We start from the raw sequence: 18,569 nt of genomic DNA on the forward strand, positions 1-18,569 counted from the left end.
TTCTGTGACTTCTACAGGGGCTAGTGTGGCTGACCCCAGGGTTGCCCAAGCAGCTGGCTCTGGGGCCAGCTGCTCAGGTAGCCTTGGGGACAGCCACACCAGCCACTGCTGGAGTGAAACGGCAGCCAGCCTCTCGGGCGACTCCACACTGGCTGCTGCTTGAGTGACCCTGGGGCCAGCTGCACAGGCCGCTGCCCAGCGGTCCCGGGGCGGCATATGGCAGCTGGTGCCACTGGCCCTGCCCTCCACCCCAGCAGCAACCCCTAGTCCTCCCCCCGGAGCAGCGGCCCCACCAAGAGTAGTCCCTCCCATAATTAGTGTTCAATGGGTCATGTTTTGATACCCCCGGGTTTACTGTTGAGTGAGGTCTCATTTTGTTGTGTGTATTAACCATGTAAACATATGAATAATCTATAATCATCACTAAGGCTACAATTTAGTCATGGGTAATTTTAGTAAAAGTCATGGACAGGTCATGGGCAATAAACAAATTCACACCATGACTTTTACTAAAAATAACCATGAGTAAATCGTAGCCTTAGTGATGATTATAGATTATTCATATGTTTACATGGTTAATACACACAACAAAATGAGACCTCACTCAACAGTTAACCAAGGGGTATCAAAACATGACTCATTGAACACATTGGGTTAAATCTGGGCTTCACTGAAGTCACCAGGAGTTTTGCTATTGACTTCTATGGGACCATGATTTTCCTGAAAGTACCTATTCAGCACTCCTTTCTCAGGCAAAGTTCCCACTGCTTGCCAAATAAGTGGTGAATTGGACACATATGGGCTGATTTTTGAAGGTGCTAAGCACCTACAGCTCTCACTGACTGAGCTGTGGGCACCAGGTTCTCTGTAAATCAAACCTATAGTAACTACCAGATTTCACCTAATAGTTGATCCATCAAAGGTGAGTGTTCTTAATTATGTACAGATTATGTCAAATTACACAAAAACTGGCAAGTGGAAAAATGAAATGTTTATCATTATCATGTCAAAATAAATCAGAGAGACATTAGCTTTCAGAAGTCAAGGTTCGCTAAGTGCTTCAGAGAAAGAAAGGCAAATGCATGCAATTATGTCAATATTTAGACGTAAAATTGCCAGTCTAAATTATAAACATGTAACATTCCAAATATACTGCTGTGTTCCTTGAGCTGCATGAAATGTTCTTCAATTGACTGTATTGCACAATCTAGCACCTGGTTAAAGAATTCAACTTTGAATTGTTGTTTGGGTCTCTTATGGGATTATCCCGTGCCTCGTAATCAAAATGTCTTCTTCGGTGACTCTTGTATTCTTGAATGGGTGGGAAAATAGCTTCAGTGTGAAGTTCCTCTGCCAACTTCTGTGCACTCTTCAGAACGTTTTGAAATCCCTCATCTGACCGATAAGACTGTAGGTATGACTTTGCTTTGTCCAGTTGTTCCATTGCTCCAGATATATCAAGGTCAACACCTTGGAGTCTCTTCCTTACAACATTTATTTCAAACAGTCTGTCATGCCACAACACTAAGCCACACAGAAATTTGAAGTTACGTATGTTTCTGGTGATTCCATTTCCCTCTGCCACTGTTCTCCCACGAACAGTTCCTGTCATAGCATTATCCTCCATAATGGCAATTATGCCATCATCTATCTTCCCAATTTGGTGTTTGATAGGCTTTATCGCCTCAACTCGACTTTCCCATCGTGTGGCACTCAGTGCTTTCAGTGTCAGAGAGGATGTTCCTAGATGTTGCTTCAAAATTTGCCATCGATGAGCTGGTGCAGAGAAAAATACATAGATGCTTTGAATTACATTAAAAAATTCAGCAGCCTCACTAGAAGCTGATGCTGCATCACTGACCAGCAAGTTCAATGAATGAGAACTGCATAGGACCAAAAAAGCTTGAGGGTTTAACTCTCGGATCTGTGTCTGCACTCCTCTGTTCTTTCCTCTCATGTTGGCATCATTATCATAGCCCTGACCTCTCATGTCAGCTCTCGCAATTCCCATATCTTCCAGCTTTTTAAGAAGCACATTTGTCATACCAGCTCCTGTAGTATCATCAAGGTCAATAAATTCTAGAAAATGCTCTCTCACAGTCACCATTGCAGGGACATTTTCACTAGGTTCTGTTGTTGTTACAAAATGCACGATTAAAGTCATTTATTCGGTATGGCTGATGTCAGGTGTGCAGTCCAGAACAACAGAGTAATATCTTGCCGACTTCAGATCTGCCACAATCTTCTGTTTGACTTTTGTTGCCAGTAACTATATGATCTCATTTTGAATTGTTTTTCCAAGGTAGTGGTGTGTACATTTCTTGGGTGGTGACTCTTCTTAGATGCTCCTGGAGTACAGCATCAAACTCAGCCATCAGCACCACAGTTTTAAGGAAGTTTCCATTGTTTGGCACGTACAGCTGATCTGAAGTGCCACACAGTGCTAGGTTTTGGGTAGCAAGCATTCTCACAATGGCAATGAACCTTTTCAGAACATTTTGCCAGTAAAGAGACTCTGATGCAATCTTCTCTTGATGCTGATCATCTATGGTGGCCGTTAACCTTAGTCTCATCTCAAGCTCTTTCCACCTATGGAATGCTCTCTGGTGATTTGCTGCCTTCTCATGGCATGCCAGATTTCTAGCCAGATTCTTCCAGTTCTTTGTTCCTGTAGAACCCAATGTGGCTGGAACATTAGACTGGAAGAGTTTGGAACAAAAACAGTATGCACCATTCTGGGTTTTTGAGTACATAAGCCATGGCTTCTGCACTTTGTCACCATTGAGGCTTTTACGCCAATAATGTGTTGGATAAAAACTTCTATTTTCATTGTCTTTGGGGAACATGAAGTTTTTCACTTGCTGTGGCCCAGCTACAGTGGCTCTCAACAGTCAATTGAAGGGGGCAAATAAGCAGGCTGGTAGCAGGGCCTGAGTGAGGGAAGATATCAGCGTCTTAAGGGCCTAACTGGCTCCTACTACTTCAATTGATTGTCTGTTCTCCTCAAGTGGGTTCAGGGAAGCAGCAGGAAACAGGAAGCTCCCTGAGAAGCTGGTGTTAATCAGTCCAGGCTCCTGAGGGTGCTAGAGAGGTACATAAGAGCCTCCTCCTCCTCTCTCTCTCTCTCTCTCTGCAGCTCCCGCTGCTTTCTGTTATTCCCTTTCACCTTTTCTCCTGCCTGCCTGTTGTGTCTCTTGTGCCCTCCTTCCTCCAGCACAGCACTCCACCATCTCTGTGCATCTAGAGCAGAGAGAATACATATGCACCAGCAGCAGACACAATTTTCTACACTCTGGGTCCTAGTGGCACCCCCGCACAGTCTGGCACCTGAGGCAGACGCCTCAGTTTGCCTCATGGTAAGACCAGCCCTGGTCTGGCCCCCACTCTGCCACCATATGCTGCTCCAGTGGTATACATGGGAATATAAAGGGGACACTACATCTGGAGAAGAATTCCCCCAGGGGAGGATAACCATGAGGTTGATGTAAGCAACCTTATGCATGGTTGATAGTGGATCCGGGGGTGTGCACATAGCACTTTGTGCCAAAGCAAAGAAGCACATAGGCAGTCCAGGTAAGGCTGCCATAAATTAAAGCAGTCCCCAAAACTTCTCTTACTTATGCTGGGGGCTGCACAAGCCCCTGATAAAGGCATAAAGCTACCTTGCCCTCACTTTCTTTTTCCCCACAGGGCTGTACCTTCTATTTTGTGTCTCTGATTTCACACCTCTGGAGTCCACAGACTGAAAAGTGAAGAGAGTCAGGTAGCAACGGGACATGGGTTACAGTGAACTCACGACAAAGAAAAGTACATAAGTCATCATCATAGAATTTTATGACTGGAAGGACCTCGAGAGGTCATCTAGTCCAGTCCCCTGCACTCAAATACGCGAAGCAAAATTTTAACCTCCCTGGGAATACGGGAGGAGGTGTGCCTGCCTGTCTTCAAGGAAATGCTATGTAGATGCAGCACATGAAGCTTTGCTCTATTTAACACAGGAGCTATGCACTTACTATAGCAACTGTCATCTCATATGGTGCACCTGCTGCAGTGGCACCGCTAAGACATGACATGCCTTCTCTGAGAGATACACACAACAATGCGTCATGTGAGTGCTGCTGTTTTCCACAACACTTGTGAAGAGAGAGATTTAATTTTTGCACATGCACAGTGTGACCAACTCCATCTTGGCTCAAGTGGCAATGTGTAAAGGGCAACCCATGGGTTTCTGAATGGCCTCCACATTGTGTTGACTAAATTAGCATGTCAGATTTGAATGGGAAAAAATCAGTCAATGTCCTATAAGAATTTTTAAAAATAGCTTCAACTTTTAATCTAAAGTGTTCCCCCCCCGCCAAAGGTTGCCAATCAAAGAGGTTTTTGGAGCTCTGGAAACAAAGCTCAATTCACTGTAAATAAGGAGAAAGCAGGCTTCCAGGAACAGCTTGCACGCAGTGAGAGATAGATCTATGCTGGCTGCTTGCCCAGCTATTCAATAGTCCCTTAAGTGAGGCAGGGAAAGGGAAAGAGAGAGAAGGCACAGTGAACCTCTGCTGCTAACAATATAATGGGCTAAAGATCACGTCCTACCTCAATATAGGTCATGGGCTTTGGGCTGCGGTAGTAAGGGAAAAATTAAAAAAGAGAAGTCTGGACACAGTTGTGTGTCAGTGAGAGCCAAGCTCCCATCATAACTTTTCAGCATAAGAGAGAGATTACATTCATTCAGAGTCACAGACTGTGCACTTTTAGCACCCAAATAAAACAACACACCTTCAATGACATGTCATTTGCTTATCAATGTAAATGTCTGATCTCAGAATGATTTTGAGATTCTCCAAGCATCTTGTTATTGGGAAGGAAAGAATACTGTATATGTAATATTAGTGAACCATCTGATTTCAGTATTTAGGATTTCTGGGTTAGGAGACAGTCATGTGACATTGATTAAATGTATTTCAATCCTGCCTCAGCCCCAAAGTCACTGAGAATGTGGACTCTTGTTTGGGTTATGCACTGTTTCTCAAATGACAAATTGATGATGGTATGTTGGCCATTGCACAGAGCAGCAGATTATTTATCATAATAATTAGAGAACAGAGAAATGATTAGAAAGCAAGAATCCACCTGATTCTATGCCCAAAACCTAAGACAAAAATCAATTTTCTTAAATTGGAAAATGCTAGGTTAACTTTTAAAAATGATCACAGCACACCTCTACGCTTCCTAGTTTCATCTGGATTTGCAAGAGATACGACTAAAACAAAGGCAGTTTATTTTACAAAAGTAAGATGTACAAACAAATACTCTAAGTGCCAAAGAACTTTTTCTCACAAGATTTGCTTCCTCAATCCAAGGCCAAAGAAGTCCTGACAATCATTAACTATCCACCCAAACTTTTCAATGTCTTATCTGAAGCTAACTTTTAAAATTCTTGAGGATAACAATATCACAGAGGCTGTATATATAGTACATACCTATTAAAATAACTAGTCCATTTCCTAGTGGTGTTCTAGTGCATTTTCCAGTCTTTTACAAATAATAGGGCTGCCTCCATTTCTCATGGGTGGTTATTTTACATCCTAATAGACCTCGTGTTATTCAGCAATGCAGAAAAGGTTGACACCATCACTATTACAGATATTTGATTATTACTGTATTCATTTATAACCTACCACCTGGGACCATCCATTTTCCATTTCAAGTGCTCTTTAATTCCCACCTCCCTTCTTAGTTCGCATGCTATATCATTTTACCATTTACCAGATATTCAATGGGGTTTTTTTTTAGTGCATTTTACCGCGAGACTTATTATTCAACACTTATCTGCATTTGCCATCTATTAGCCCAAGTACTTAATGATCTAGGTACTTCATCTGATTGCATTGCTCCTTACTATTTGCTGTGACTGCTAATTAAATATCACTTGCAGACATGGAAAATGGCTTCCACAATCAGCCACTAGGTCATTTACATTTGTCATTCCTTTTTACAGCAACTATTATTTATATTACACCAGTGCCCCTAATGTACTAATGGGTGGTACAGATGCATCTGCAGATAAAGTCCTTGCCCTCTAGAATTTGCATTCTAAAAAGTTAAATCAAACATATGAAGAAAGAGAGCACCATGCAAACAACTATTTCCATGTGACAATGGTAAAGAATCACAGTAAGAGTTGTTTTCTTCTTACACTGAAAAAGGAATGTTATCAGGATAATGGTAACAGAGGGTCCTGTGGCACCTTTGAGACTAACAGAAGTACTGGGAGCATAAGCTTTCGTGGGTAAGAACCTCACTTCTTCAGATGCAAGTCAGTGAGGTTCTTACCCACGAAAGCTTATGCTCCCAGTACTTCTGTTAGTCTCAAAGGTGCCACAGGACCCTCTGTTACCATTATCCTGATAACATTCCTTTTTCAGTGTAAGAAGAAAACAACTCTTACTGTGATTCTTTACCATTGTCACATGGAAATAGTTGTTTGCATGGTGCTCTCTTTCTTCATATGTTTGATTTAACTTTTTAGAATGCAAATTCTAGAGGGCAAGGACTTTATCTGCAGATGCATCTGTACCACCCANCCCCGATATAACGCGACTCGATATAGCACAAATTTGGATATTACGCGGAAAAGCAGCGCTCCGGGGGGCGGGGCTGCATGCTCCGGCAGATCAAAGCAAGTTCGATATAACGCGGTTTCACCTATAACGCGGTAAGATTTTTTTGGCTCCCGAGGACAGCATTATATCGGGGTAGAGGTGTATATGCTCCAACAATAAGGCAGCTCCCTTCTCCATTGAAATGAGAAGTCTGCTATCTCCTTACTTGAAATGGTGTTAGGATAGAAGGATATTTACTGGTATGAGATCTGGAACATGCCTGTGTAAGAGATTTGTGGTCCAAGGAGGTACTCAAGCTGGGCCTTCATCATGTAAAATATCAGAGGGGTAGCCGTGTTAGTCTGAATCTGTAAAAAGTAACAGGGGGTCCTGTGGCACCTTTGAGACTAACAGAAGTACTGGGAGCATAAGCTTTCATGGGTAAGAACCTCACTGACTTGCATCTGAAGAAGTGAGGTTCTTACCCACGAAAGCTTATGCTCCCAGTACTTCTGTTAGTCTCAAAGGTGCCACAGGACCCTCTGTTGCTTTTTACAGATTCAGACTAACACGGCTACCCCTCTGATACAGGATAATGGTATTATCTATAAAGCTAAGTGTGTGTAAAAGTCTCTCCCTCTATGCTTCATTGTACCACTTATGCCTAGAACCTTCCCAAGGCACCCTCCTCCCAGGCTTCCAGATAGTTTTAAGGAAACTATACACATATCTTCAAAAATTCCCCCGCCTCCCACACTCTTCCTTCTTTCCTGCTACCCTTTCATCATTGTTCAATCCCTTGGCCCAAATGTTCAGATATTGGCCCTTAAATTGGACGTGCAAAAATGTTGTGTACTCACTGGATGAGGCTGCTCCTGTTACATTACTTTAGGTACATCACATGGTTAAATGTGTCCTGAATTTGGGATGTGCACTATAAGTATTTCTGCATTTACTAATGGACTGGTAGATGGCCTGTGTGGACTCCTGATATCATTAGTATTCCTGCTTTTATACATACGCTAAACATACACACAATCAGTTGAAAACCTGCTACTGTATTTACAGTTAATCTATGTAACCACATATCCCTATCATTAACCTCATTCTCCCCTACTTAATATCCCCTCCAACTGTTTGTTCTTTTATTTGTTGCATCTTGTATTAGGTTGTAAACTCTTTAGGGCTAGGACTTTCTTCTGCTGTGTGTTTATACAGCAACTAGCATAAAGAGGTCTTGATTCTTATGAGGCACCCGGTTGCTCATCAAGTAGTAATAAATAATAATAATGACTTTCTCTTAGAATAACGAAAGCTGGTGAGAGCTGGCCACACTCTTAAATATGACTTTTATTCAACATTTCATCTATTCCTCCCTCCCCACACCCAGCTGATTTTAAATAAGTATGCAGTTTCATTTTTGGTCTCAAGGCCTCTTTTAAAGTCAGAGTTGCATTCTTGGTAGAAGTTGCATTCTTCCCCTTCTGTTCTGTCTTAACTGTGAGTGGAGGAAATCGAAGGGTAGAAAGGATGATTTTTGATATCAGAGAAAATAAAATAAAGTAAAAATGTGATCCTGTTCCATTAAGATCCAGGGGCCAGACTGTCCCCAGTAAAGAAATAACCCATGGTATAAAAGCTAAGTGTATGTATGGAAAAATAAAGCTGTAGAAACCATGGATTTTGGAAGGACCAGTGGGAAGGTTACCTTCTTCTATGAGCCAAAGAATAGCTGATACTCTGTGGTTCATATTGGACTTGCACTATCATTGCATATATTCCCTCTGGGGATGCTCAATAGCTGCTACAGAGGAGACCCAGAGGGAGATAATACAGCTTATTAGCTCCTACTTGGATTTCCATATGGATATTTTCAGATTACACAGCGGATGGCACCTCCCCTGCACTCCATGGAGCTCCATTCATGCAGAGCTCCAGCACAGCAGCATCTGTGCAGGGCAAGAGAGAAGAGAGCGTTGCAGTGGAAACAATACTCTTCTCCGTTCCACTGAGGAGTGAAAGAGTAACAAACATTTCTCCACATGCTTCCACAGGGTGACAACCACACCCAGGATTAGCAGGGGCAGGTAAAATTTATCTGAAAACTCTACAGCACAAGCAAGAAATTTGCCAGCGCATCTGCTGCACAGATTTTTCTTTTCCATTTCAAAGGAAAAAATGAAGGCAGAGGATCAGATAAGTTGGGAAGAGTGGGAAAAAAGCCAAATAAAGCAGGTTTATTTTGTTTAATTTAGATATGCTATAATATTAAACATTTAATATAGAATTAAGTAAATGAAGATGGTTTGTTAAATACAGATTAACAAATATATTGCTTTCAATTGATGCATCTACATCATGCAAATATTATACATCAATAAAACATTTTCTGTTGATCATATACCTTACTTATTATTCAGCACCACCAATATTTCTCTAAATGCTATACATTATTTATGTAATGTCTTACTAATTAAAATAACATAGAATTTTCCCCCCTTAGGACAGCCTCTTCTCATTCATGGCTGGTTTTGCCAAATTAATTAAGAGACTGAGGATCGCTGTTTTTTTTTTAACCACATTACCTCACAGTACTATATTATGGTTGAAAAACTGGATGGGAGATCCCTGATAACAGATGAATCATTCCATGTTCATCTTCTCACCATCACTCCCCAGGGCATTGGTAGCAGTATTAGATCCTGTTAACATAGGCAGTGACCATATAAAACAATACCACTGAGCCATCAAGGGAGGCACTTAATGATGCAACATCAATAAATAAGCTACATGCTTATGGGTCATTATACACCTTTAATTTAATAAATAATTAACCTCCTTACCTTAAATACTAGTTCTCCGATCAGTCCATTCCATGACCCATCCTCCTGGGGGCTTCCATACTTGTGATCTGGTGCAACATAAATTTCATATTTAAAGCCAAGGTAATTAGCTAAGGCTTCCAAGACATCTACTGAGAAACCCTGGTATTTCTTCGGTTTTCCCAAAACATTTTCGGACACCATCACAAATGGCTCCTCCTACATAGAGAGAAAGGTAGTAATATAACCAGTTATTGCACTGACTAAAAAGGAGGCTAAATTTTTTTTTTAAATTATCAGGAAATTTTATTTTATGTTTTCAAGAAACTAGAAAATTAACTGTGGGCCTAATATTGCAGCTCTTACTCACAGTGAGTGATACCTTACTCTGCAGGTAATCCCACTACTTAAATAGGACTAGCTATGAGTAAAGTGGCAAAATTAGACTCGGATACCCAGATTCTGATATCCTGACTCACACTGAAATCATCCCATTGTAGTTACTCTGTGGTCTGTCCCATTTTAGTTAATGGGATGATTTGTGAAGTAAAGAATGTTGATAACGCCTAGAATTTTATTGAGAGTCTCATGTTATTTCTTTTTGAAAAACGAAGTTTTTAGGCCTCCTGTTTGGGAATTAGAAATTGAAAAAGTGACCCAAGTGCATCTTAAAGGCTCAAGAACCAGAAGACAAACAAACAGAACCCAAAATGTATTTACCAAAAAACCTCATGCTTTTGGGGGCCTGACAGATGATTTTTGAATGGGGGGGGGCGGGGGGAGGCGGCACCTCTGAATAAGATGCTATTGAACTGGAGTAAGGCATCAGACTCTGGTTCATATTATTTGCATCTTCAAAAGGTATTATATGTAGAAAGAAGATTTCACACTTGTTTTAAAATGCATCTGTGCTTTTTATGTTTATATATCTTCAATAAATTATTATTTTGAAATAAGCTTTTGAATTACACTATACACCATTAATGATGTCTCATAGGCGCTGTTAAATATTATTTGCTGAAGATCTAGTTCTTGTAGATATTGTTAAAGTCATTGATTTGTTTTCTGTTGTATATTTCAAAAATAAGTCAAAAAACTGTAATATCAAATGCCTCTCGGTACAGGATTCTTCTGTTTGTTCAATTTAATTTCAGTCCTGCACAGATATGCACACAGGATGACTACTCATAAACATGAAGGATTCCACAGGGTTGTCATTTTCTATTGAGTACAAAAATCCGATACATCTGACAAATAAATTCCATCATTAATTAACATTGTAGGCTAAAACTGGACAAGAAGAAGCCACATACTTGAAAGACTAACATTTTTCTTGTCCTTCTCTTCCTCCACTGTCAGGGCTGGCTCTAGGTTTTTTGCCGCCTCAAGCAAAAAAATTTTGGCTGCCCCCCACCCCAACCCTGGGCTCTCCACCCCACCCGCACCCCCTGCCGCCCCAGTGCCAGGCTCCCCCACACCAGTGCTGACTCCACCCACTCCCCCCTCGCCTCCAGGGGGTCTGGTGCTGGCAGGGTCAGGGAAAGCAGCAGGGCTCCTGGGCCCTGCCTCAGCCCAAGGTCCCTCCAGCCGGGGCTCCCGCCTCCAGGACTGTCCGAGACCCATGAGGGCAGAGCTGGGGGATCGCCCCGGCAGGGGGCTGAGGAGTAGGGGCAGGGCAGGGCAGCCCCAGAGGGAGAAGAACCCCAGAGAGTGGGACGCGGGCCCCACACAGCAGCGCCCCGGGCACCGGTCCCCTCTATCCTGTTGCTGCTCCTGGCCGCCCTGCTGCAGCCCCCGGGTGGCTTGGCTGCTTCGCCCAGGCCCTACTGCGGCGCCGGGGGGTGGGCAGCCACCCTGCGTGTCCCGCGGGGCAGCCCCCAGCCCAAGTGTCCCGCGCTCGGAGCCTGCCCAGCCATACGGTGCCGGCACCAGTCCGCGATGCGAACCGCAGCGGCTCCAGGGTGCACCCTGTGCAGGACCGGAAAAAAAAGGATGGCCGGAATGCCGCCCCTGAAAATGTGCCGCCCCAAGCACTGCTTGGTTTGCTGGTGCCTGGAGCAGGCCCTGTCCACTGTGAACTGGAAACACCAGATTATCCATTTATAACATGACAAGACAAACTGGTTGACATTATTTTAAATGATTTCACGTAGCAGATACTAAATAGAATATTTTAAGAAGCAGGTGGGTTTGCCTCTGAAAACATGCAAATATTCAGCAAAGGATGTCTTTAGTATTTGACATTGGATTGGTGAGTTAGTTTGTTCATAGATAAGACTTCCCAGTTAGTACCATTTTCTTTCATTTTTCACCAAGATCTGTAAGTGTGGTTTAGATTTAAGTTAAGCCATGCCGCAATATAGTCTCTGCACTTCCAAGATTAATTTTAACCAATATTTTTTACTTTCCTTTTTCCCCTACATTATATTTTCTGTTGCATGTTTTTTCCACATTTTTGATAAAAGAAAAAGACAGCCAAAATCATATTTCTGAGTACAAGAAAGTTTTGATTGCCACACAGCTAGCTAACGGGTGATTGATTTGGGAGTTCTCATCTGGGCTTTCATTTTGCTGATCATCTAAGAAAATATCTCCACTCTGCCTATCATCTCTCATTCACAATTGAGAGATTGTCTCCCACCTCTGATTAGCCAATGATGCCAGCTTCCATAGCCCACTTGTAAAATTTTCAAACAAGCACCTTCATGCTTTTTCTCATGCTGCCCCTCACATTTGAGTCCACTGCCTATTATGCTGACCAATATCATCTCACTGGTTCCTTGTATTCCCCCATCGATTTGTCTATATCCATCTGTTGTCTTGCATATAGTCTGTAAGCAATTTGAGGCTGGGACCAAGGCTGCATGCACCCAATTCTCTGTCACTCCCTGACCTCCTGCTCCTAGTGTTTGTAGCCCACAACTCTATGTAGAGGAAGGATCTTATTGCTCTGTGTGGATTTGTAATCCAAGTCCTAATGAAGTATGTAGTGGTTTTGCCACACACAAAGGTAACTCTAAAAATGATGTTCCATATCTCCTTATTTGTTCAACTCTTTTAGTGATATCCAGATGAGATGTACTGCTAACATGTAAAAAGGGTTTGTTTAGTTTTTATTCCCCTCTGAAAACACAACCTGAATCTGAAAGTCAAACTGCATTATCTTTTTATATCTCACACACTGTCACCAGTAATGAAGATTCCGTTGTCAGATCTTAGCGGAGTATTTCGCACATTGCACAAGGTGGAAAATAATCCAGCTGTACTGGCTCAGAATTGTAATTTTGTCAATAACGTAAGTAGATATGACTCAAAGACACACAGAAGACAGATGTTTTGAATAAGGTGACATTTTTAGAGACTGTTGTCACTGTCCTGACTATAACTACCTGTTAAGGACACTGTCAAACAAATAAGCACATGACCGGATTGTGTTGGCAAACCATTCTTTTATGACTCTCAGGGGGAAGGAAGTGTTGACTTATTTGTCAGGATATTACTATGCATTCGTCAGTCTCTATTGTTTTCTTTCAAATCACATGTACAATCATCCAAAATGATAGGGGGATGGCCTAGATGACCTTGAAGTCCCTTCCAGTCCTATGATTTTATGATTCTAAAATCAGCCAGAAGAAATAAAAATGGAAAGCAATAACTGAACCCAATCCATTAAGTTATTTTCTAGAGATTGGGTCCAAAGATCATTAAAAGAATTGAGACTAAGTCAATGAAGACCTGTCTGCCTATTAACGAAAACAAACTTTGAATTCTGATTTGCTGATCATTTGGATGACAGATTCCCTAGGCAGAAACACAAGTTAGAGGAATAAATGAATACTCCCCCCAAAACATCTGCAGTTTATCAATCTAAGGGCATTAGGCACAAAGTTCCTGCTTGTAGAATACGGTGTTCCAGGAGTTGATAATTTTCATATTAGCAAGGATTTATTCACAACACTTGTTGGGTTATTAGATAATAGCTGCTCATAATTCTGAATTTGTATTCCATCAGCTTAAAAGCACCAGCTAATTGCTTAGCCGATTTTAAACAGCATTTAAAGTGTGCAGCTTTCACTATTAATTTTAATCTTTTATTAAACTAGGTAATATTCTTTGTTGGTGAGAGTCAAAAAGAAAAAAGGTGTCTAGTGTGTCAGATGGGTAACAAGATACAATTTCCTACATTGCTATGTGGAAAGATGTTCAGACATGCATATTTTTCTTGATTATTAGGAAAGCAAAAGACGACCACTAAACAAACCCAAAACAAAACAAAATCTATCACTAACTTTCTTGTAATATGTTATGGGTACTCAAAAAACATTCAAGAGAAAACAAAAATATTTCTTACATGTGGTTTTTTATTCCCTCCCCCAAAAATGCTGCTGTCTGAAACTACAGTACTGGTTTTTTGATCCTGTGTTTAGAGAGGGAGAGTGACATTTCCCTAACAATATGTGAAAACAAAAAAAAGTGACCATTTTTATTCTTGAGAAAACAGGACAATTAATTTTTTTTTTAAATTTCTCATGTGCTGAACAGGAACAATTAGGGGAATAAAAAGTGGGATTGTGCTAGGGTGGGAGACACAAACATGCATGCTAGGTACAGGAAAGAAGATTGAAGGTGGCAGGTAGGCAATGAAGCTTCCTGCAGGCTACAGTAAACCAAAAAAATCTTGACCCCGTTTTTCCATGGAAATAAGGGGGTCAGTCAGGCTACTGCGGGATGGACCACAAAGTGACTCTTTACTCAAGTCCTATTGAGCTGGTGAAGGGAAGAAGATGAGCCTCTCTGTCTCCCCCACTCAAGGACTGCAGGAATTACCTCTGCAGAGGGATTCAGTAACCCCCACAGAGCAGCTGGGGGGGATGCGGTGAAGAAAGAGGAGCCTGGGGAGGTAGGGGCTTACAGGGAGCCCTACAATCAATCAATACGATCACTTGTGAATGGGTGGATTGACTGGATCCCGCTGCTCCCCCTTTACTTCAGTTGGCCTGTGATGGAGCTTCTTCTGCCTCAGTGGATCCCATAGCCACCTGACAGCTACAGGTCAGAATCTGATCCAACAAGATTAGCCGGAGAGAAGAGAAAATGAGAAGTGAATGTAAAGGGAAAGCTGGACAGTATTGCCACTATTTATATAGTTCCAGAGGAAAGGCATAGCTGTTTACAAACATAAGGCTAGGTCCTTGCACCCAGAGGATCTTACAGTCTAAGAACTTGACGATGAAAGATCCCAAGACCCTGTCAGGTAAGCACCTCTGGGGATCATGCATAAAGTTAAATGCGTGATCAAGGCAGGTGATGGGGAAAGAAGAGATAACAAAAATATATTGGAGATGCGAACCCTGGAGAACATTTGCCTGCTTCACTTGGCTGTTGCTATAAAGTTTATTTATTTATAGCTTTGCTATGGCATTCATCACCAAAGTATTAGAGCATCTCACTCTTCTGTGGGGTAGTGAAGTATCAAGCACATTTTACAGACGGGGAACCGAGGCAGAAAGAGATTATGTGACTTGGGCAACACAGAAGTGTGTGGCTGTGCTAGGAATTAAACCCAGATCTCCTGAAGGTGTGAGTCTTCTTAACCCATAAAATTTCTTTCCTTTTTTGTCATGTTTCAGAATTTAAAACATGTAAGTAAATCTATACTGTATTTAGGCACTAGTATGCCTAGTAGGTGGATTAGGAGTGGAAAGCAAGCATCATATGTGGGAGAAGGAAAAGGAGCGGAAGAGTGAGATTGCAAAATACAGCAGGTCAGGCATCATGAGGAGAAGGGGGAAAGGGACAAGTGAGTAAAAAGCCAATAAATTAGTTTAAGGGTAGAAATGGAAGCTGAGAAGTATCAGAGATTTTAACTTTACCTGACTAGGGGAAGCGAATTGATAGCAGAGCAATATAATAAGGGAGGTTTCAGAGTAACAGCCGTGTTAGTCTGTATCCGCAAAAAGAAGAACAGGAGTACTTGTGGCACCTTAGAGACTAACAAATTTATTAGAGCATAAGCTTTCGTGGACTACAGCCCACTTCTTCGGATGCATATATGCATTCTATATGCATATATCCATTCTATAAATTTGTTAGTCTCTAAGGTGCCACAAGTACTCCTGTTCTTCTTTTTATAATAAGGGAGGTGAGCTATAAAGAGAGATATGAAAGACAGAATTGAAAAAAAAATTACCAAGGGCCAAGTTCTGCCTTCAGTTACACCCACACATTGGCTTTAGGGGGATTGCATTGGTGTAAACAGAATTTTCAGAAAATGTGAAATAAGAGATATGGGGAATCTTCTCTAGATATGTCTGCCAGGCAGCTGGTTTTCTCAGTGTACGATACAGAGCTGATAATAGGGAAGGCAGTGAAGTCTAGTTAGAGCAGATGACTAGAAGTAAGGAAACCTGCATGCCATTCCTGATTTAACTGCTCATTTGCAATATGGCATTGGATTGGTCACTTACCTTCTCTGAACTTAGATTCCCCCACATGTAAATGGGGATAAGAATACACAAATTTTCTAAAGAGTCGTGAGACTGTAGGATTAAGAGTGCTATGTATTATTATTAATTCCTTTGAAGAAATTCCCACAGACATTCTGGATGGCCTTTAATGAGTACATTATAGGAAATAAAATGTCTTTTAAAAGTAAGAAAAGTGTCATTCGTGGTACCAGTGTCTTTAAGGTCTTGAGAAATAAGATTACAACAAGTGGCCTATGTGAAATGATTTGGTAGTCTCAGTCCAGTTCACAGCGGACTAGTGTACAAACCATCACCACCCACTGGTTTCCTTGTTGGCAGACTCAGCAGAGAAACTGACATTTGAATGGGCATGGAAACCCAATTCCATTCTAATGCCAGAGGTGGACTTTCAAGTCTGAAGTTGAGGCTCACAAGGGAAAGTGAGCCAGAGAAGAGAAGCTGTGCTACATTGCTGCTTTCAGTGTGATGCTCACTCTACAGGGGGAAAAACAAAACAAAACAGGATTTTGGTCTAACTGGCTGTCAAGCTGGCACCTCTCACAAATACCACATTCTCATAAAAAATTAAAGATGATGAATGGACATTATTTTTCTACTTAGCTTATTCACATGTCACCAACAAGGATGGTCTTTTAAAATTAATCATAAAATAGCCTGAGCTTTTTCCAAGAAAACACCCCCTAGAAAGAAGGCTGTATAGAAATTAAACAGTGAACAAAAATATGTCGATTTGTAGAACTAAAGAAAGAATCTCTAGGGGTTTACAACACATATTGAGGCTTGATTCTAAAACTGCAGATGGATGACCTTATGCGCTCCTGCTGTGTTTGGAAGAAAGTGGTGAGATTAGCTAATTAGGTGGGTGATTAGAATTCATAAAGCATATGAAAATGACCTCTGTCTACTCTTTATAATTTTCTGAACATACCAGATTATGATATTTTAATATTGACAATCTGAATTCATTACATGGGACTCCATCAAGGAGCATACGTTTTCCTTTCCTCTCTAGCAAAGATGAGGGGGAGAGAGGGCGGGAGAGAGAGAAATCACGTGAAACAAGAAATGTGGTTCTGCCTTACACATACTTTCATGTTTTATAGCAGAATGAGGTATGACACTTAGTCTGAACTCAGTACTGAACGTAATAAACAGCATGCAGGCACATTAAATGATTCATGCAGACTGAGCCTGGGGTTCAGTAATCACATGAGGCAAATATACACCATGATATTTGACAACTGCAGTCACCAGTAAACATCATGGAATTGCTCCCAAATGTGAAATTCTCACTCATTATTGGCTAGTTCAGCCCCATTCTTTTGGCTATTGGATGACCAAAGTAGCCATTACAACCGAGAGGAAGCAGTGAGAAAGGTCATAAACTACAGCCAAGCTATTTTTCAAACACAGGAGGCTACTTTCTTCTTGCTTGGTGCAATCACCTTTTCCTTGACTTTTTTAAAAGTTTGCGTTTTAAATTTTAATCACTTTGGACTTTATTCCTCTCTAGATTTCAGAGAGAAATTCAGCCCCAAAGATGTCTTTTCCTTGAGTGATTTATTGACCAGGGGTCCAGGGATTATACTTGGATAGGAACAGTTCAGCAGCTTGTTATTTTTAATTGAACAGCAAAAGTATATTACTTTATGTTAGAATCAACGGCTAAAATTTAATTGAAACATTTAATTTTCTCATTATAGATAATCCTCCCACTAGCAATGGTTACAGAAAAATAATTAAAAGACATATGTACACCCCCCCCATACTAAAAGTAATGGTCTGTCTCAAACCTATGAAAACAAAGACAATTACAGTTAAGTCTTATATGGTTTTTAACACCCAATTTAGGACCTATATAACAACAGGCTGGATACAAAATCATTGTTTTAGGATCATCTGTACTACAAAGGGCCTGATCAGCAAATCAATTGCATTCACACAACTTCCATTGACTACTGTTGACATGATCAGTCCCTGGAAGCTGAGATAGGTAAGATAAGAATGGAGTTTTACATTTGGTCCCTATTCAGGACAGCACTTCTTCATGTGCTTAAGGGCACATCTACACAGCAAGGGAAGGTGCGTTTGTTGCACAAGTAGGCATATCTGCACTAGCTTTAATCTAGCAAGCATGGGTAACAATAGTAGTGAATACACAGTGGCATGGAATTCAATGCAGGCTAGCAACCTGAGTTCATACGCAGGAGGATCCTCGGTGGACTTGGACAGGGGCGGCTGAACTGCATCGAAGCCCAGGCTGCCACGTCTTCACTACCACATTTATACACAGCAGCTAAATTAAAGCTCGTGCAGGTATGCCTACCCATGACACAATTACAACTCAATCTGCACTGTACATATACCCTAAAGCTCACTGACTTTAATGAAAGTTTTACCATTGACTTCAATAGGATTTGGACATGTGCTTAAATATCATATGCTTAAATAATGCTCTGAAACAAGGTTGCTTTCCTGAATCGGAGGCTCTAACTGTAAATATCTGCCTTTTTATGGGTTTATTGCTACTCATGCAATTTCTTTTTCTAAAAAGTGTTTTTTTTAAATAATTCTATTGTCTTACTACAGGACTGAGGTTTCCTTCATGGCACTATCATGCCAGTGTTATATTAAGATGCAGCAAAGCTGTGTGTATTGAT

At 41.3% G+C, this 18,569-nt stretch overlaps 1 protein-coding gene across 1 annotated transcript in view; it reads right to left on the minus strand.

Annotated features, from left to right (window-relative positions):
- The window catches only part of GRID2 (glutamate ionotropic receptor delta type subunit 2), a 1,042,513-nt gene that overhangs the window by 198,906 nt on the left and 825,038 nt on the right, over window positions 1-18,569 (minus strand). The window contains exon 10 of the mRNA XM_034772953.1: window positions 9,443-9,640. Within this exon, the coding sequence (XP_034628844.1) occupies window positions 9,443-9,640 (198 nt within the window). The remainder of the gene's footprint in view (window positions 1-9,442; window positions 9,641-18,569) is intronic.

Source organism: Trachemys scripta, chromosome 5 (genome assembly GCF_013100865.1).
Source record: "Trachemys scripta elegans isolate TJP31775 chromosome 5, CAS_Tse_1.0, whole genome shotgun sequence".
Taxonomy (NCBI): domain Eukaryota; kingdom Metazoa; phylum Chordata; order Testudines; family Emydidae; genus Trachemys; species Trachemys scripta.